The following is a 22,256-nucleotide window of genomic DNA, read 5'->3' as shown; positions in this document are numbered from 1 at the left end:
TATTGGTGCACAGGACTTCAACACATTTATCAATAATGCGGAGATCGTTGCACATTCGACTATCTGTTGCATAAAGCAGTTGTAATGTGCGCAATAACGCTATGAAATTTCCTTTCACATGTCGCAATGAAATCTCGCCAACTGAAGTGTTACATAAACAATTTATCTATTACTATGTAATATATCAAGGCGATTGAAATGAGCCAAAAACATAAAGACACAATAGTTCTAGGTGTAGCAAATCTTTTGGTAAACACACGATGCTGCATAATCTGAAGTTGCGAATCTCGTTAAATTAAATGTTGTCAGGTAGTAGTGGAAAAACAATCAGGCACACGCTGTCTCTTGAAGCAGGCATTGTTTGAAGTACAGTTTACGGAACTATGCTGAGTACCTTATAAAATCAGACACATGCAATGAGATTGCAGCAAATGAGAGGTTAACACTAAATTACAAAAAGTTCTACAAAAGCCGCTCCTTCAGCTTACACTGTGCTGTCGGTCCCGAGCATCTGGTGCTATTTTCTCAATGGAACTATACTTAGCTCCTTACGCACATCGACGCAAAGAATAAGCTCTACGAAGAAATAAGAAAGTGAAAGAGCTTCCGCAAAGGATAACCGAACAGTACAATCTCGGAGCGTTTACTATGTAGTTAACAAGCACATTCCTTTCCTGCCCCTTGACTAATGTATTGAACACATTATTCATTATTACTATTTATTTGCAGTTACTGCAATCACCATTTGGGGATTTCAGCAGGGTGGTACATATACTTAGTCGCTGACAAAAACATGACGGTAAAAGTGATGAATAAAAGTAAGCAGAGCTACAGTCAGAACTAAAACCACTTTGGTAGCTTCTGTACGAGTCGAGTAAGATGTTTTTAGGTGTAGTTCACCCTTCAGCTCCACCTATTTATCGTGCACTAGAAGTAATTGCGTAATCTACGCGAAACTGCGTGCGCATGATGCGTTCAAGTATACAAAAGTATTTCAGGACATATCTTTGCACCATTGAAATCATTTAAATTGTATGAGTTCTGTCATGTTTTTTCGATACGTTGTTGAAAAAATGTAGTTTTTCTAATAAAAACTTTGCTGGCAATGCGAAAGTTACCTATGTCCAGTACAGTCACACCAAGATGCAATTGGTGCACATCGTGCTCAATTTAGAAGGAAAAAAAGAAAACAAGAGGTGGCTTGACGTGGCACTCTTCAAGCCCAGTCATAAAAATAAAACTGGGGCATTCTGGGAATATATCAACAGCATGAAGCTTGAAGAGGATCAGCGAAGAGGATGAACTTTTTCTCGGGACAAAACAAACCCCGCTTGTGTTATATAAGACTAATAACCTAACAGGGCCAAAAGCAGCGCTCTAAGAGAATAGCAGAATATGTGTACCTATTTGTTCAACAAATTAATCCCAGTGTCCAATATACTGGACATACTTCTCCTGTGAAAATAGTTCTACTAACATCTTTCTTAATTTTTTGCGTGCTTTTCAATAGCCTAGTAGCTAAAAAAAAAGATTAAAAACTTTTTTCTGCCCTACAGAAAGTTTGGGTTGGAAAGTAACATGGCTTAGCCACAAATTAAGTATTGAACCTGATATTATGATTACAATAGATTAGCTACGACGAGAAAAAAACTAAAGAATGTAATGCAGTTGGTCCTAGCTTCTTCGTATATAAATTATCTATGACTATATCAAACCTGTGAGGACTCGAATTCAACCAAGGCAAGAAAAAAAAAAGAAGTCCTCAGTCTGAAAAATTGTTCATGGCTGGTCCGGAACCTGTTCGCGTACTCTACACAGGCCGGCTCTTAAACGGCGTGAGTAAGAATGCACTGACAGCGGGTCGCTATTCTTTGGTTCCCGCAATGAGGGGCGGGCGAGAACAGGTTGAAGAGCGAGGCCACTTCCGTAGGGAACTCGTCAGCGCCGTGGTGGGAGGAGAAAAGAGGGAACGAGGGGGAGGGTTCAACTTCATGCGGCACGTGGTGGACGTTTAACGAACTAGCCCCTCGTGGGCCAGAATCCTGGCCTCGACACGGACAGTTGCTTTTGTTGTCAGTGTTGACAGTGGTTCTTCCTCTTTTTTACTTTTTTCTTTTCTTTCTTTTTCGTCTTTTTTCTTCCCCCTTTTTGTTTTTTTCTTTTGCTTTCCTTTTTTTAGTTCCCTCTCACTCTCGCAAACATCTTTCAAGGCGAGAGGGACGCGGCAGCAACGAAGTTTGGAAGTTCATGTCAGTATAACTCATCCCTTGATGAAGGGAGGACCCCTCCCGAAACTGTTGGGAAATAAATATATTTATCCTTGTTGACAACACTCCCGTTGTGCCATATCCCATATATATATATATATATATATATATATATATATATATATATATATATATATATATATATATATATATATATATATATATATATATATATATATAGGATAGGGTGCAATTAGCAGTGCCTGCAAAAGACGAGGAAGAGGACCGAGGTTCGTGCTTGTGATAGCTCTGATTCGGATCGCTGAGCGGTTGACCCGTGTTCGTTTTCTTAATAAATGCCTCGCGGACTCAACACTCATTGCGTACTACGAAGTGGTGGAGAGTGCTAGTTCTCTTTTTCACCCTGGAACTCCGTAGCCGGACTCTACCTCCGCCGTCCATCATGTCTGACGACGTTGCAGCACAGCCGAATGCTGTCACACCCCCCACTCTCCGCTGCCCCGGTATTCCTTGGGGGTGCGACCCAGTTCTATTCAACGGCACTGATGAACAGGATGTCGAGGACTGGCTCGCTTCGTTTGAAAAAGTGAGTGTCAACAACCGGTGGGACGATGACAAACTCGGTCGCGTCCACTTCTGCCTGAGGGGTGTCGCGTAGCTTTGGTGGGACAACCACGAGGTTGAGATTACCACCTGGGCCTCTTTCAAAACGACCTTCGCAGACGTATTCGCCCGAACGGCAGTGCGCAAGCTCCACGCGGAGCAGCGTTTGCGTGATCGTGCCTAGTTGGCGGGAGAAAGTTTCACATCTTACATTGAGGATGTCATAGGCCTCTGCCGGCACTTCAATCCGGCCATGTCCGAAGCCGACAAAGTCAAGCATATCATGAAGGGCATCGAGGACGATGCGTTCCACATTGCTTGTGGCGAAAGCTCCTCGAAACATCATAGTTTCGACACGAACAGCACGTCAGCACTGACCGTTGGCACGATCTCTCCAGATCCAGTAGTATTGATGCACCAATTACAACAGTTCATCCGCGAGGAGATTGCCCGACAATTGTCTACTGCTCCCTTTCTCCCTAGTAATAGTCATGGGCTCCTCTCGTCACTGTGCAAAACCATTGAGGAGCAAGTATCCGAAGCTCTTTCGCCTACGCACCAGCCACCATCTGTATCAGCGCCGTTGCTTTATGCCAACGTCGCGAGAAGGCCTTCACATGCAGTGCCATACAGCACAAGCCCACCTCAACGCCCTCATGTCTTCTACGCACTGCGGGCGCCGACATGCACGCAAGTTCCGCTTTATCGACATCCTGCCACCCTTCCCAGTAATCCTTCATGCACACTGGACAACCGACCAATGTGCTATTGCTGTGGTCTACCCGGGCATGTCGAGCGTTTTTGCCGCCGCCGCGTTCCTCGTCCAACTGCCGTTGAAGCCAATTACAGCTACGACCATACAGAGCCGCAACAACCAATGCCCTATCACGCTCCTTCAAACACCTCATCGTCAAACCGCCGCACCTCCCACTCGTCTCGATCACCCTCCCCGTGCCGGCGCTCGCTATCGCCAATGCGTCGATGCACCGCACCCGTCCACACGGAAAGCTAACCGCCGCAGTTCCCGAGGCAAGAACTGCACCACTGTCAAAATCTACAAGGCCTCGCTCCCGAACTGCAAGCGAAATCCCAATCTTCATTGAAGGTGTTGCTGTGTGCGCCTTAGTCGATACTGGAGCTGTTGTGTCCGTGTTGAGTGAAGCAATGTGCCGCAAGTTAAAAAAGATTATGACTCCGCTTTCTCGTGTTTCTCTCCGTACAGGCGACCGCACACCACATACAAGCTTTCGTCACATGCACAGCTCGTCTACTGATTCAGGACGTTTTGTATGTGGTTGAATTCGTCGTCTCTCCGCACTACTCGCATGACGTTATATTGGGCTAGGACTTTCTTTCCATGCATCATGCCGTTGTCGATTGTGCCCATGCCGAGCTTGAATCATTAGCAATCTCGAACATCGCTCCTGCCAAGTCATCTTTTTCTCGTGTCGTCGTCGCCGAGGACACAGACATCCCACCTATGTCGTCTGCTATTGTGCCAATCTCCTGCGACTATGCTTTCTCTACCGCCTTGTTTATGCCGTCAGCGAAATTCACTTCCCATAAGCACTTCCTTCTCCGATTTGCTCTTATCACGATCGAAAACGCCTCAGCAACCATTTATGTCACGAACCTGCTTTCGGTCCCAACCACTATTTTCCGCGGAGAATGTATAGGGCAACTTGAGGACATTGATTTAGTCTGCCCTAACTCCCTACCTGGTCGCACAGCAAGCCTCCATGTCGCGAGCGTTAATCTCAATACCACGGCCAACCCATCTACCACAGATGCCTTCCTTCCATTCATTGCTTCGGACCTTCCCAGCGTTCAGCGGACGCAACTGTTGAAGCTTCCCGGCCGCTTTCGGATTTCTTTTGACTACAACCAACTTAGTTTGGGCAGAACAACTTCGATCGCTCATCATATAGACACCGGCACTCATGCACCCCTGCGCCGGCGTCCATACCGCGTCTCTCAAACTGAAAATCGGGTTATTGAAGACCAGGTGACTGACATGCTTAGTGAGGGAGTCATACAGCCGTCCCACAGTCCCTGGGCATCCCCGGTGGTGCTCGCGAAAAAGGACGGTAGCATCCGCTTCTGTGTTGATTATAGGCGCCTTAACAAGATCACGCGCAAAGATGTCCATCCGCTCCCCAGAATTGGTGACGCGCTCGACTGTTTGCAAGGAGTGGAGTTCTTCTCTTCGCTGGATCTTCGGTCAGGGTACTAGCAGGTACCTATGGATGAAGCCGATTGCCCCAAAACTGCGTTCGTAACTCCTGACGGCTTGTACGAGTTCAACATGATGCCGTTGGGCCTTTGCAATGCTCCGGCCACATTCAAGCGTGGCCACATTCAAGCGTCTTATGGACAACATACTTCGAGGTCTCAAGTGGCATACGTGCCTCTGCTATCTGGACGACGTCGTGGTTTTTTAAAAAAAGCTTTGATACCCATCTCTAGCGCCTCGCAAGTGTCCTGGAATGCCTCACACAGGCTGGGCTACAACTAAATTTGAAGAAATGTCACTTCGCCACACGGAAGCTCGCAATCTTAGGGCACGTTGTCAGCAAGGACGGCGTCCTACCAGACCCAGACAAGCTCCGCGCCGTAACTGAGTTTCCTAAGCCATCGACACTCACAGAACTCCAGAGCTTTATAGGGCTATGCTCGTATTTTCGACGATTTATTCGTAATTTCGCATCTATAATAATCCTTTTAACACGTCTACTTGCTGACAGGCAAGGTATCTCGGCATGGTCGTCCACCTGTGACGACGCATTTGAAAAATTACGTCATCTTCTGACATCGCCACCAATTCTCTGTCACTTTAACCCCAACGCCCCTACCGAAATCCACATGGACGCTAGTGGAGTCGGCCTTGGTGCTATCCTTGCGCAGCGAAAGTCTGGCTTCGATGAGTATGTCGTTTCTTACGCGAGTCGCACTCTGACCAGAGCTAAAGAAAATTATTCGGTCACAGAGAAAGAATGTCTAGCCATCGTTTGGGCAATCGCTAAATTTAGACCTTACATATATGGTCGGATATTTGATGTCCTGACTGACCATCACGCCCTTTGCTGGTTGTCGTCCCTAAAAGACCCATCTGGTCGCCTAGCCCGTTGGGCATTACGACTCCAAGACTACGACATCCGCGTCGTCTACAGGTCAGGGCGCAGACATTCAGACGCAGATGCTCTCTCTCTATCTCTGCTTCCCTATGACTGTGCAAATGCGCCTGTTTCTACCTCAAATTTTGCCTCCCTCACAAACGCTGACATGTCATCCGAGCAGCGTCAAGACCCTTGGATAGTGTCTTTAATAAAGTTCCTATCGAAGCCATCACCGAGTACCACCAGTCGCTCGCTGCGGTGCACAGCTCGCCATTTAACCATGCGTGATGGGCTCCTTTACCGCCGCAATTACCTCAGTGAAGGTCCCAAGTGGTTGTTGGTGATTCCTCGCCATCTACGTGCTGATATTTGCGCCTCGTTCCATGCGGACCCCCAATGCGGCCATGCTGGTGTAATAAAGACGTATGCACGCCTCTGGCTGCGGTACTACTGGCGTGCAATGTACCGATTTGTCTGCCAATACGTGCGTTCATGCTCAAAATGTCAACGCTGAAAGAGTTCACCGCATGCCATCACTGGACCGCTTCAGCTATTGCCCTGCCCATCCCGACCTTTTGATCGCATCGGAATTGACTTATACGGCCCACTTCCATACACACCTGACGGGAATCACTGGGTAGTTGTCGCTACTGATCATTTGACACGGCATGCTGAGACTGCCGCGCTGCCAGAGGCTACATCACGTGAAGTCGGCCTATTTATTTTTCACAAACTTGTTCTTCGCCACGGCGCTCCTCGCGAGTTACTCAGCGACCGCGGACGCACGTTCCTCTTAGAAGCTGTACAAGACCTCCTGCATGAATGCAATGTTATTCATCGAACGACCAGTGCGTACCATCCCCAAGCCAATGGCATGACTGAACGCTTCAATCGCACATTAAGCGACATGCTGTCCATGTATGTATCTGCTGACCACACTAACTGGGACCGCATACCACCATTTCTCACCTATGTGTACAACAGTGCCACTCAGTCCATGACTGAATTTTCTCCCTTCTTTCTTCTATATGGCCGTGAACCCTCCTTATTTAGGGATACCATTCTGTTGTATCGCCCGGATACTTCAGAGTCTGCAACTCTCTCAGAAGTCGCCACCTATGCAGAAGAATGCAGGCAGCTAGCACGTTTGTTAACTACACAAGACCAAGCACACCAAAAGGACCGCCATGATGCCAACTTGCATCCCCAGTCATATTCGCCTGGAACATTGGTGTGGCTTCGCGTTGCCTCCTCAGCTCCAGGCCTTTCTTCAAAGCTGCTACCTAAGTATGAAGGCCCCTACCGCATCCTGTGTCAACCATCCCCTGTAAACTATATTGTTGAGCCCGTACAGTCATCCACAGACCGCCGCCGTCGCGGCCATGAGAGTGGTCACGTCAACCGACTGAAGCCGCACTATGCCCACCAGTCGTACCTGTGCCTTAGGTTGCCAAAATGGCTCTTTTTTTGTGGGGGAGTGATTTGTAGAATGGATAGGGTGCAATTAGCAGTGCCTGCAAAAGACGAGAAAGAGGACCGTGGTTCGTGCTCGTGATAGCTCCGATTCGGATCACTGAGCGCTTGACCTGGGTTCGTTTTTTTTAATAAACGCGTCGCGGACCCAACGCTCAACGCGTACTACCAATATGTGTGTGTGTGTGTATATAGTATATATAAATATATATACATATATATATATATATATATATATATATATATATATATATATATATATATATATATATATATATATATATATATATATCCCCTGATGAAGGGAGGATCCCTCCCGAAACTGTTGGGAAATAAATATATTTATCCTTGTTGACAACGCTCCCGTTGTGCCATATCCCATACCTTCACGAAGACTAACTGGCCCATTGAATTATTACTCCCACTGTATATATATATATATATATATATATATATATATATATATATATATATATATATATATATATATATATATATGGTCCGCTAGGGAGTTCTAACGGACCATTTTTTAGCCCCCCCCCCCCCCCGATAGCGATACCGCAACGATACACAACATGAGTTAAAGACTGTCGGAGGGGAGAGAAGACATTAATATTGAATCATTGTACTAAAACCTCTACTATGAACAGAAGCAATAATAGTGGACATCCACCACAAATTTATCACAATCCACTGCAAGGACAATGTTAATTTTTGAAAACTGCTTGTTTTCTGTTGGTATTTTAGTTGTGGTTGCATATTAAGTACCTTATAATTTCAATACAATCCTTTTCAAGGTCATTGTTGCTGCACAACCCTTCTTCTTTGTTCCTTGAAAATTCATTCGCTTCTTTTTGTATACCTTCTTCGACCAGTCTATGATGTTGGAACCCTGTGAATAAAATCAAAACCATTGATTTCTGGAGCAAACCTGAAGTAACCTAACCTATAATAACATAATCCTTAGTGATGTAACATAATCCTTTGTGATGAGCTATCTTTCTGCCTCTCTCCTTCTTTAAATCTCCCTCATAACATTCCCATGTGTAGGATAGCAAACCACTTATACTGGTCTCGTTGACCTCCCTGCCTTTCCTTCTCTCTCTCTATCTCATTACACTGCCTGCACACAATCTTGAAATAGAAAGGCTTCTGGATACCTGCACGAGACAATTGTCTGCAACAGGCCTGTAACCAGAATTTTCATTCGAGGGCAGAGCGGGGTAGTTGAAGGGCATGAAAAACCCTTATTTTTATTATTTATGCTCAGCAAAACACTCCACTTCAGACGAAATTAGAGGGGCGCGGCAAGCCCCCTACCTCTCTCCCTATCTGGCAAACTGGCAATGACCCTAGTTTGCAAGCGCATAACCATAAGACATACCGGATTTATTTTTTTTCTCTGCAGTATTCTTATAGTATTCCGTTCCAAATATGCAGACTTTGACGGTTTCCTTGACAACTCGAAACGGCACATTGTCCAGAGAGATTCTACACCCAGAGTGGATCATGAAAAAGACAACATTGGCTGCAAAAAAAAAAACAAGAACAAAGACAACAATGAATACGATTTAATGACTGTGCCTAGTTTTATGCATAGCAGAGGGCAATGTCAAATCTAGTTTTTGCGTAATGGCAGCAAACAAAGAAACATAAAAATGTGCTGCCTCCTGGCTCTCCTTAACGAAATAATTATAAATATATTTACAAACCATGCAGATTTTTTTGTGTGGTTTTTTAAAGACGGAACATTTTGAAAGCAGCACCAACATGCTACAGTTTCGCTGGGCCTTCCAACTTTATAACAACACAACAAAAAGCTTGCCGGTGACGCGTGCTCCAGCATCTCATATACAGAGTTAAAGATCAGGCCTATGCCTTTCTCTCGGCGCCTAATTCCTACTTCTAGCAGGAAGACGGATGGCACACACAGCCACGGCCTGACATGAAATTGAGCTCAACTGCACATAATGTCTCGTGTTGCGCACGATTGCTTTTTCAATGTGCAAAGAAAAAAATGTACAGGTGCATAAAAAACAAACGACCACGCGTGGCTTGTCCTAGAATTTAAAGCGTTTATATAAACATTACAGTGGTAGACTCGTTAGTTTTTTTTAAGTGCTGATTAGCATGCATTTGCATATCTAATTATGACTGAAATAAAAAATATATCAGGCAAGTTCCAATTATGTTTATCATAACTTTTGCACTTGGGGTCATGGCCCGGTAACCTGAACAACGCTCCACTAAAACCGGGGAATAAATAGGTGCAAAAAAAACTCTGAACCGGTAACCAGAACAATGATACCTCAATCTTCCAGAACCTAAAACAATTTCTCTAATGTTGCATTAACCACAACAAAAAAACTTGTTCTGCCAGATTGAAATTACTACTGCACTTTTGAATGCTAAATCAAAGCCCATAGAGACACATTAAGACGCAATCGATATATCCTTACATTTAGACGACTTGGTGAGGTCTCTTGATGTCCGCACAGCATACCTCTCATTGACGGCAGCCAATGACCTTTCAAAAAGCTCAAGCTCATCGTCTGACTTCAGGTAGCCCTGGGAGTAGCTGTCTTCATGATGATGTAGCTCTTTGGGGTACTTTTAAATCACATTTTGTCGGTTAAAGGCACGTGTATTGTGGTATTGCACCTTCGGCCACAAGCGAAAGAGATAATGCATGCCAGCGCGAACCGAGCAGAAAAGTCCCCAGCGCACGCCATGAACCATATTAAACCAGAAAACATCACCAAATGACCTGTGCTCAAAAGGGAGAAAAAAAAAGAAAAAATAACAGTGACCACCACGCCGCTACAGAACACCTACCAACGCCTGCCAGCACGCTACCTGACGCGTACCTGATGTTAGTGCCTACGTCATCGAAGTGAGGCTCTGACCTGCACAGATTTGTTGTGAAAACAGTCTCGTGCCCGGTAGGGTGGCCTTCAAAATGGTCTCCACACGGTTGCCAGCACAGCTGGTGCCCTTTTCGCCGCCACGCCCGCCAGGCTGACGTCACGTAAATACAACCTATACACTATGCAGTGGTGCAAACTTCGATGATTCTCGTATGCACGAAGCTTGCAAGAAGGTGCAGTACTACCTACTTAGCTGGTAAGACGCTGTCTTGTAATGCATGAAGAGCAGAAAAAACTGCCAACGCCAGCAGCGTCGGTGGGCGTTTTATTCTGCAAGACCGTGACAAGCTCCGTCATGACAACGACAAGCTCGGTCGCCTCTTCCACGAAATAGGGGCCTGAAGTTGGAACAGAGCGGGTTAAACTCCCGTTGGTTACAACATTCAGTTATGTGCCCTGCGACATCACAAGTACGTGGCAGGGCTTGTGCGCCATTGTTTAAAATTTCTTGACTAGCACTGCTATGTGTTCGCGGCAAACGATTCAGCGGCGGACGCTGCAAAAATCGGTCCGAGAGTGATCAGCGCAGAGAGGGTCCTTCCGGTGGATCTCGCTGCCGCTGAATTGGATTGGGCGCACTTTTGGCTGCCGGAATGCTCAGTATGAACGCGGCTTTAGTCAAGCTATGTCAGGCATCCGGCGTTGTCCGCGGCGATGTCCGCGTGCCGGTAGGTGTTATCTCTCCGCTCTCACTCTCTCTCCCATAGCAACAGCTGCGGGCGTGTGCGCTTATCATTGCCTCTAGCAACTGGAGCATGTGGTGCGAGAGAGTGTAGGAGAGGGTAGGTACAGTGCTTCACCGCTCCTCCTCTCGCCATTTGCTCTCTCTCCTCTCAGCGCCCCACTTTCTCGTCCACTCACGCCTCCCTTCCGACCATTCGCTGGCTGGGCGCCTCTCAAGAATATCCGGAAATGTGTGCTAGAGATGCCGCTGTGAAACTCCACCGCTGAGCCAAGAACGCTGTTTCTCTTGGTAGCTTCATAGTATTTTTATCCATGCAGACTAGCTACTAGAGCTGGGAATGCATACTACGTTTCTTGCGACAGAAAAATGTTATGTGTGATGCAAGGCGCTATTGGATGCATGGTGTAAGAAAAAAAAGAAAACATTATTTTACAAACGCTGGGTTCTCGCATGCGAAATGCCGTTAGGAACACTATGCAATGCATTTGCATTTCCTCACAATTTTTTTTGGAGGGGAGGGGTATTTTTGTTACACTGTTAAACGACAACGATGTAGGAAACCCTAAAGATGTGATCTGTAGTTTGTCCAGTCATGTCGAATCTGATTTTTTCTCCTGTAGTCATCTTGGTAAGATTGTCATGTGGATCCCGACGAATTATTGTTGGAATTGCACTTTCTCTAAGTAGTACCTTGCTGTACATATAGTTTATTTATACTTATTTAAACTTATACCTACAGCGCCCTCTGGGGGCATTGTTGTAGGGTGGTTTACAAATTCAAAGTACATTTAAATCAGTGGGGACAAGTTGAATTGCATGGCACACAAAAATAAAAAACAAATAAAAAATACCTAAATCACAGCATACAATATCATTGTGTGGCCACATACTCCTTTAAAAGGGAAGGAAGCGCTGTGGAAGGGGCATCTACAATGTTTTTTGGAAGACTGTTTCATTTGTGTATAGTTTTAGGAAAAATAGTAGTTGCATACATTGATGTTCGGCACATATATTCACACACTTTCAAAGGATGGTTTCGTCGTGATGAGATGTATGTTGGTGGTCTGATGTGTTTGTTTTTATCGATCCCAGTTTTGTCGTTTATTAGGTTGTAGAAAAGACACAGCCTGGTATATTTACGCCTTGAAGAGAGTAACAGCCAACCAAGTGAACTAACGATTTCGCTAGACTTTCTGGTGAAGTCGTAATCACCCGTCACAAACCAGGTGGCACGTTTCTGAATGCGCTCCAATGCCTCAATATTCAACTTTGTGGCCGGGTCCCAGACAGTGCAAATATATTCTAAAATCGTGCGTACATTTGACACGTAGAGAACTTGTTTAAGAACAGAGGGGGTGGTTTTGAAATTGCGGCGCAGGAAGTTCAGCACGCGACTGGCTTTAACTGATACCATGCGAACATGATCATTCCACGATAGTGTGCTGTTGATGACAGCGCCAAGATACTTGTATTCATTTATCATGGATAATGGTATCCTTTCCATGAGGTAATTTGTGATAAAAGGCTGCTTTTTCTCGGTAAACCTAACGACACAGCACTTTGACACGTTGAGCTGCATTTCCCACGTACTGCACCATGCTATTACCGAGTCAAGGTCTTTCTGCAGTTGTTCAGAATCTTGAGTCCACTTAATTTCACGATATATGCAGCAGTCATCTGCATACAACCTCACTTGACTGTCCACGCATTCAGCAAGACCATTGATATAAATCGAAAAGAGAAGCGGCCCCAGGACGGAGCCTTGTGGCACTCCTGAAATGACGTCTACATGTGACGACGACGCGCAATCGATGATGGTGCATTGTTTCCTGCACGAGAAATAAGCTTGTACCCATGCCAGTGTGTTACAGATATATTGAGACATGATAATTTCAGTAAAAGTAGCGATTGTGTAACAGTGTCAAAAGCCTTGCTAAAGTCTAAAAAAATGCAATCAATTTGGCTACCGGAATTTAACGTTGCGGTGATGTCATGTGTAAATTCTACGAGTTGCGTATCGCAGGAGAACCTTTCCGGAAACCGTGCTGTGTTGGACAGAGAAAAATTGTTAGTCTGAAGATGCTTTGCCAAGTTCGAGTGTATAACATGCTCAAGTGTCTTACAGGACACATACGCTAACGAAATGGGCCGATAGTTGCAAGTACTTGACTTGTCACCTTTCTTGAAAATAGGAATTACATTGGCTCGTTTCCAGTCATCAGGTAATGCACCCTGCAATAAAGAATTTCTAAACACAGCTGTAAGAAATGGGCTTATTGAAAGGGCACAGTTCTTTAAAGTGAAGTTCGAGATTTGATCTGGCCCTGATGCTGAGTTCGCACTAAGGTTTTTTGAAAGAGATGCAACACTTTGTTCTCAAATTTCAAACTCCACCATTTCCGATAACGTTACTGTGTTGCACTATGTAGTTTGAACGGCTGACGAAACCGAAAACACAGACTGAAAGTACCGGTTAAAGCATTCAGCTCAACTTGTACTGTCCGACAAGTATTTAGTACCATCGTTTATATCACGAATACCACCAGGAACATTTGTCTTTCTTTTAACCTATTTCCAGACGAGTTTCGGGTTAGTTTTCCCCTTAATACTCAGATCACTCAAGTATGCTCTCTCTGCTTTCCTCAGATCTTTGGTTATCTTCTTACCAAGTAGTTTTATCTGTTTGTATGTTTCAAGCTCTGACGTGTGACAATATTTGAGATAGAGACGATCTCTTCTGTTTATGAGCACTCAGATTTCCTTATTTAGCCATGGTTTATCATTTCATTGTTTAGCTGATATGACTCGTGATGGTACAAAAGTTTGAGTTAGAGATAACAGTTTTGTTTTTAGCTCATTCCACAAGCCATTCACGTCAGAACACGAGCATAGTTCTTGAAACTCAGGTAAATAAGCGTCTAGTTTTGTTGAAATAGAAGCGTAGTCTCCTTTTTTATATAAAAACACCTTTCTGGGCCCTGAAGCTCGTTGGTGAGCTACAGCTAAGCACATTTTAACAAGGACAACGTCGTGATCGCTAATACCTGGTACTGTAACAACAGAGGAAGCAAGCGTTTGATCATTGAAAAAAAAAAACATGTCTAATACGTTTGCACTAGTACTGCACACCCTCGTGGGGGCTGTCACAAGCTGATATAATTGATGGGCATTCACGATTTCTTGAATAGCTCTATGTAGTAGTGACTCACTGTGAATTATCGGTTTGAATGAGGACCACGCAACATCGGGTAGGTTAAAATCACTGGCAACCATTATGCATGTTGTATTTAGGGTTGACAAAATATTGCTTAAAGTAAATAAAGGCTCGGGTGCTGTATTACTAAAGGGCCTGTAGAAGGAACCAACAGCCACAGTTGAGCCACCACTCAACATAACCTTACACGACACAGATTCACACAAGTCACTAACACCATGAATACGAACGCTACTGATACTGTTATGGATCATTAGGAATACACCACCTCCATGCGCTGTGCGATCCCTTCGGTATACTGCATAGGTCGACGGAAAGAATTCATGATGTGCAATGGTGGTATCGTGCCAAGATTCCGTGCCAAAAACTATGTGTAATTTAGTCATGTCTAATAACGAAAGAAATTCTGTTCTTTTGCTTTTCAAACTGCGACAGTTAACTACGACGCATGTTAGTTCATTTTTTCTCAATTCTTTTGTCTGTAAAATGGCATTTCGAGGTGATTACTATCTGAAAGTTGAAATTTTATTTCACCACAACGATACACCGTGATTTACACAAACAAGAAACAATTGTGGCATGGAAAGTAGGAAAAAAGCTGCGCTATAGCAGCTTGACTAGCTCCACCTCCCATTTGTACAAGGCAACAGAAACAATGGCACACCAAACTCCATACGGTGCTCACGTATGATTGAAAGAAAAAAGAAAAGAAAATAACATTCTAGTGGTTGTTTATGAAGTACAGAATAGATGCACACTTGGGTGTTTACAAACAAACAATTATTGGGAAAAAAGGCAACCAAAATAAGACGCTATAACAGAAAGGGGTACACTTAAAATTTCATGCATTTACAAGTACTGGGTGCAATTTTTCTGGGTTTATAGCTCTTTATACAAACAGGTTTAATATATCACTACTTGAAAGGAGACGCAATTGCTGTTCTGTGAGCTTGAACTTATTTAGTATATGGGGAACAGAGTGCTTTAGCATTTGGAGTCCGTAATTTGTTCGCGGTCGGGGGATGTGCCAGTGTTCAGAACTCCGCATCGGACGCAACAAAATTTTCGGCTGTAAATGTGCTAAGCCTCTCAGGTTTGCGCAATTCTTTCGAATTTCAGACCTCAAAGACAACAACAAGTTATGTTCATATGCAACACAAAATTTTAAAACTTTAAACTTGACAAATAAATGGGATGTGTGTTCTCTGTAACCTATATTTGCAACAGCCCGTAAAGCGCTTTTTTGAAGTGTGTACAACTTTTGTTTTGATGTTTCAGTTCCAGAAGCCCATACCAACTGACAGTAACGTAGATGAGAACAAAAAAGTGTATAAAAGATAAGAAGTTTCTGGGGGCGCGGTAGAAACGACTGACACCTTTTCAGCACGCCAAGGGCTTTTCTTAGCTTAATACACAATTGTTCAGTGTGAGAATTCCAGAACATATGTTGATGAAAGATGACGCCCAAAGTTTTGACAGTCTCTGAAAGTTCGATATTGAAATTATTTAGCATCAGTTTTTGTGTGTACGTACATGTCATTCCTTTCGCACGGAAAAGAACGGCCTTGGTTTTAGAGCTGTTGATCTGTAACGAATTTTGGCAGGACCATTTCGAAAAATTGACTAAAGTTTTATTAGCTGCTTTTATCAAATCGTCAAGTTCATCAAGAATGGCAGACTGAGAGATCTGCATTGAAGGTAATGTCGTGATGGTGTCGAACATCTGCTTTTCCTGTTGCAGTGTTTGAGGGCCTGGTTTTGCTCTATATCCCCAGATAACAGCAAAATCGTTTTCATTATATGACCACACATGACAGCATTCGCGTGCAAGGCCGACAGGTAGCAAAGCACCGAACAAAGAACAGAAGTGGGATCTGGCGCCGATTTCTTGAATGGCCTACCGTATACAGGGAGGTAAAAGTAACTAACCTGAATAAATACTTGACGTAAGTTTCCGGCAGCCATGTCGGCACCAGATCCCAAAGTGGTTGAATGGTGAGTGTGCTTTTGTAGTGCTTCGCTGTCACTGTGCTTCCATCTACGACTAGGCACAACTCTATCTTCAGCACTGTTATACAGGAATATTTGGTCATTCATGAATAACTTATTGAAACGAAGCTTAAAATCACCACCCTTTCCTTTAGCGTATTGTATCTATTTTTTGCCTCTCTAGCCTGACTTTGGGTGAATAGTCTTCACCGATTCCAAAGTTGGCTCCCTTTAGCTTGCCCGAAAACTTCAGCATACGTTCTTTTTCTTTAAAAGATAGAAACTTTACTATGACGGGCCTTTTCCTCGCTGCCGAATATCGGCCTAATCTGTGACTTCGTTCGATTGCGTTAGGGGCAATTTTGAGCTGTAAGTCACTAGAACAAAAAGAAATAACTTTTTCCTCTGACTGTGCCCACATTTCATTCTCATTATTTGGGAAACCATAAAATACCACGTTATTTCAACGATCTTTACTTTCGAGGTCGTCCAGAGAATCTTTCATAGCCTGACATGCACGCACAAGCACTCCACATTGAGCTGCAAGTTGCTCAAGTTCTTTTTTGCCCGTGTTACCTAGGAGGGTGTTATTTTCTACTCGCGTTAATCTATCATTTACATCTGCCACTCGCTGCTCAAGCGCCTGTTACTCTTTTCGCACTGAATGTATTTCTTCTGTTATTTTTTGTTGAAATACTTCGTGGTTAGCTTGGATAGAGCTAAGTTCATCAAGAATGGCAGACTGAGAGATCTGCATTGAAGGTAATGTCGTGATGGTGTCGAACATCTGCTTTTCCTGTTGCAGTGTTTGAGGGCCTGGTTTTGCTCTATATCCCCAGATAACAGCAAAATCGTTTTCATTATATGACCACACATGACAGCATTTGCGTGCAAGGCCGACAGGTAGCAAAGCACCGAACAAAGAACAGCAGTGGGATCTGGCACCGATTTCTTAAATGGCCTACCGTATACAGGGAGGTAAAAGTAACTAACCTGAATAAATACTTGACGTAAGTTTCCGGCAGCCATGTCGGCGCCAGATCCCAAAGTGGTTGAATGGTGAGTGTGCTTTTGTAGTGCTTCGCTGTCACTGTGCTTCCATCGTTGCCAGCTGCATATCCGCTCGCAACTGAACGTTGATACCGCTGGCAGTGCTGTCATGTCGAGTGGCATTCGGACTGCAAGAAAGCAAGGAAGTTCAATGAAGAAGTCTTGCGCCACACCGCTGATGCTGTGGCGTCCCGGGCAATCGCTGTCATCTGCATCAACTGAAGAAATACTCAACGTAAGTTTCCGGCAGCCATGTCGGCGCCAAATCCCGATTTCCAGTTGTGTTCTCTTATTACTTGACGGGTCTATGTCATCACTGATTCTTCTATGACTGCATTTAATTTTGAACCAATTGTCTCAATTTAACTCTTCTGGTTGGATATCTGCGCCTTCTAACTGTACAGCCTCGATCCTTGCTCTGCTAGAGTTAGGAGGCGAGGACTCTCCGGCCCTGCCCGGCACTAGGCACAGCATGTCAGCCGTCGTGGCTGGTGGCCCATTCCTTGAAGCTCAGGTAGCCTCCTTGGTAGAATTTGGTATCCGGGTGATCCTTGGATCATCTGGCTTCTCCTGAAATGTGTATATTGTTGTTCCAGTTGAATAAATGCAGTCAGTCAAAAATTTACGCAGTCAACGTGAAACAGTGCTGTTTACCGTGCACTTCTTCCTTGGTGTTACCGTATTTACTCGCGTAATCCTCACACTCACATAATTCTCGCACCCCCCACATCGCCCAACAAAAATACGATTTCTTTTTTTCCTCGAGTAATCATCGCATCCCTGAAAACTGGCACAATAATGTCGTCCGCTCGTTCCAGCCACTGGATGGATGGATGCTATGAGCGTCCCCTTTATAACGGGGTGGTGACAAGTATGCCACCAGGCTCGACAAAAAAAAAAAAAATCTTTTTTCCCTTTTTTTTCATGTTGGCCTAATGCCTCTACTTCGATAAATTCTATCTTAATGGAAAAAAGGTAAATTTTCAGCTTAAGTTCTCTGCCATTTACGGCACACTGTCCATATTTTATTTTTCCAATATTTATTTTTGTCCTTTCTCTCTAATTTTCTGCCACCAATACTCTAACCGTCTCTTACTTATTTCAATCGCGGGTGTGTTCAGCTTTCCATTGTTGTCCCTAAAACCCAAGGCTTCCTGTAGGTTCGTGCCCAAACGTACACCTGGGTGGATATCTCCACATTCAATCAGAACATGTTCCGCCGTTTCCTTATCTTTCCCGCAGCATGTGCATTGTTCTTCTTCTTTACTGAATCTTGCTTTATAACTACGCGTTCTAAGGCAACCCGATCTCGCTTCAAACAGTAAAGCGCTTCCCCTTGAATTATCGTAAAATGCCTCCCTCCTTATTTCATTTTTGCCCTTTCGGTAGTTACTCAAAGCCGGTTTTTTCTCCATAGCTGCCATCCAGTAAATCCTCTCCGCCTCCCTGACTTTTCCCTTAACGCTCTTTGTTGACATATGGCTCACAATACCAGCCGTATATTTACTAGTGAGTCTTCTAGTTCTTTTTCTCCACTGTGTGTCCACGCTCTTCCTATACAAATAACGGAACACCTTCTTTGCCCATCTACTCTCCTTCATATTTCTTAGCCTTTCTTCGAACCTTATTTTGCTCTGCGCTTCCCTCGCCTCAAAACCTGCCCACCCCATATCGCCCTTTACAGCCTCGTTTGTCGTCTTCCCGTGAGCACCCAACGCGAGGCGTCCCACAGTCCTTTGATTTACATCCATTCCCGATTGCACCTCTGCCCTCAGGCACACCACTGAGTTCCCAAAAGTAAGCCCTGGAACCATTACACCCTTCCACAGACCTCGAAGCACCTCATACCTATTGTATCCCCACAACGCTCTGTGCTTCATTATTGCCGCATTCCTCTTTCCTTTTGCTGCCGAGGCTTTTTCCTGTACCTCCACGTATCTATCACTCTCATTTACCCATACTCCAAGGTACTTGTATTCACTTACCCTCGGTATTTCTTGGCCTTGTATGGACACCATACAAGGCCAAGATGATGAGCCACTGATGATGATAGCGCGCGCCATCTCTTAACCATCAAGCGTACTATTGCACGAAGATGCAATCCAATCCAAGCCAAGCCGAAGTGGCCAGTGCGCGTTGCAGCATGTTTGGCATTGTTGTGTCGGTAACCTAGTCACGTTATGAGGCGATACTCAAGCTACACGGCTGCTTTCAAGTTGCAAGTGATAGATCATGCACTAAACAACGGCAACAGGATCGCTGGTAGGCCTTTCGGAGTCTACGAGTTTTGTCTTCGCTACTGGTGACGGCAACTGAAAGCCACCAAGATGCGTTTGGCCTGCCGTGTGCCTAAAACTGGGATTGATGGTAAACTTTATTTCTTCAGAAGGAAACTGCAGATGATTCTGTTAAATAGCCATCAGCCCAATACTGACGTCCTACGCTTACCTTTTGAGGGTTCCTGTTGAGCGACCAGTGCTATCGCTACGCCTGCAACGTCCACAAGCTTTGCGTATTCTCGACTATTTGCTTCCACTTTTTGTGTCTCGAATAAATTTTGTCTTGCGTTGAACCTCTGCTTTTATTGTTGAGGTAAGTTTTATTTAGTACTACTTCTTAAAGCTTGCTGTACTTCTTAAAGAAGCCAATCAATGAGCTAGCACTGAGAGAGAAAGTACAGGAATTCAGAGTGTCGCTGCAGAACAGGCACTCGGCTCTTAGTGAGGAAACCAACCTTAGCGTAGATACAATGAATGATAATCTGACGAGTATCATTACGGAGTGTGCAGTGTAAGTTGGAGGCAGGATAGTTAGACAGGACACTGGCAAGCTTTCCCAGGAAACGAAGAACCTAATTAAGAAGCGTCAAATCATGAAAGTGTCAAGTACAACAGACAAAATAGAACTGACAGAGCTTTCGAAGTTGATTAATAGACGTAAAGTATGTGATGTAAGAAGGTATAACATGGAGAGAATTGAACACGCTCTGAAAAACGGAGGAAGCGTCAAAGCAGTGAAGAGGAAACTTGGGATAGGCAAAAGTCGGATGTATGCACTAAGGGACAAAGAAGGCAAAATAACTACCAATATGGATAGGATAGTTAAAATAGCGGAGGAGTTTTACAGAGATCTGTACAGTAGCCGAGATAACCACGACCTTAATACTATAAGAACTAGCAGTAACCCAGATGACACCCCACCAGTAATGATAGAAGAAGTCAGAAAAGCTTTGGAGAGCATGCAAAGAGGCAAAGCTGCTGGTGAGGATCACGTAACATCAGATCTGCTGAAAGATGGAGGACAGATTGTGTTAGAAAAACTAGCCACCCTGTTTACGAGGTGTCTCCTGACGGGAATGGTACCAGAGTCTTGGAAGAACGCTAACATCATCTTAATACATAAGAAAGGAGATGACAAGGACTTGAAGAATTACAGGCCGATCAGCTTGCTCTCTGTAGTATACAAGCTATTTACAAAGGTAATTGGTAACAGAGTAAAGAAAACATTAGAATTCAATCAACCAAAGGAATAAGCAGGATTTCGAACAGGCTACTCAACAATTGAACACATTCATACTATCAATCAGGTAATAGAGAAATGCTCAGAGTATAACCAACCACTATACATAGCCTTCATAGATTACGAGAAGGCGTTTGATTCAGTAGAAATATCAGTCGTCATGCAGACACTGCGGAATCAGGGCGTAGATGAAGTATATATAAACATTCTGGAAGAAATCTACAGGGGATCAACTGCTACCATAGTGTTTCATAAAGAAAGCAACAGAATACCAATCAAGAAGGGTGTAAGGCAGGGGGACACAATCTCCCCAATGCTATTTACCGCGTGCTTACAGGAGGTTTTCAGAAGCCTAGAATGGGAACAGTTAGGGATAAGAGTTAATGGAGAATACCTTAGTAACCAGCGCTTCGCCGATGACATTGCATTGCTGAGTAACTCAGGGGACGAATTGCAACTCATGATTACGGAGTTAGACGAGGAGAGCAGAAAAGTGGGTAAAATTAATCTGCAGAAAACGAAAGTGATGTACAACAACCTCGGAAAGGAGCAGCGCTTCGAGATAGGTAATAGTGCACTTGAAGTTGTAAAAGACTATGTCTACTTAGGGCAGGTAATAACCGCAGAGCCTAACCACGAGATTGAAGTAACTAGAAGAATAAGGTATATAACAGCTGTATCTTGCCGGTACTTAGCTACGGAGCAGAAACCTGGAGACTTACAAAGAGGGTTCAGCTTAAATTGAGGACGACGCAGCGAGCAATGGAAAGAAAAATGGTAGGTGTAACCTTAAGAGACAAAAAGAGAGCAGAGTGGATTAGGGGACAAACGGGGGTTAAGGATATCATAGTTGAAATAAAGAAGAGGAAATGGAGATGGGCCGGGCATGTAGTGCGTAGACAGGATAATCGCTGGTTATTAAGGGTAACTAACTGGATTCCCAGAGAAGGGAAGCGGGTTAGGGGGAGACAGAAGGTTAGGTGGGCAGATGAGATTAAGAAGTTTGCGGGTATAAATTGGCAGCAGCAAGCACAGGACCGGGTTAACTAGTAGAACATGGGAGAGGCCTTTGTCCTGCAGTGGACGTAGTCAGGCTGATAATGAATGAATGAATGAATGAAAGCTTGCTGTTAGTTGCTGGTGTGAGAATAGTGATTAGCGGCCACTTCGTTTTCTTTTTCGCTCTGTACGTTTTCGTGGAAAGTTTTCCCCGCGTAATTCTTGCACCCACCAACTTTGCATCAATTTTCCGGCAAAAAAGGTGCGAGAATTATGCGAGTAAATACGGTAGAATTTGCCATTTCAATGAAAAATACATTGGCTTCACGGAATTTTCCTTTTGTGGAACAGAATGCTACATAGATAAATGGAAACTGACATCACCAGCTAGTTTCCTCACGACAGCAGAAACCCAATGTTACCATGCACTGCGAGTCACTGAGGTATCATAAC

The 22,256-nt window shown here is 44.3% G+C and overlaps 1 protein-coding gene across 2 annotated transcripts in view; it reads right to left on the bottom strand.

Moving 5' to 3' along the window:
* The window catches only part of LOC119167711 (uncharacterized), a 54,471-nt gene extending 37,014 nt beyond the window's left edge, over positions 1-17,457 (bottom strand). Inside the window, exon 1 of one of the 2 annotated variants that reach the window (XM_075865847.1) lies at positions 17,229-17,457. In XM_075865847.1, coding sequence (XP_075721962.1) covers positions 17,229-17,408 — 180 coding nt within the window. In that variant the 5' untranslated portion in view covers positions 17,409-17,457. Of the gene's footprint in view, positions 1-16,175; positions 16,280-17,228 lie in introns of those variants that run through there. The other variant, XM_075865848.1, reaches the window with a different exon arrangement.
* Between the last annotated feature and the right edge of the window lie 4,799 nt (positions 17,458-22,256).

The sequence above is a fragment of the Rhipicephalus microplus genome, chromosome 6, assembly GCF_043290135.1.
Source record: "Rhipicephalus microplus isolate Deutch F79 chromosome 6, USDA_Rmic, whole genome shotgun sequence".
Classification (NCBI taxonomy): Eukaryota; Metazoa; Arthropoda; class Arachnida; order Ixodida; family Ixodidae; genus Rhipicephalus; species Rhipicephalus microplus.
Note: the sequence above shows the minus strand (reverse complement) of the source record. Positions and strands in the feature narration are given on the sequence as shown.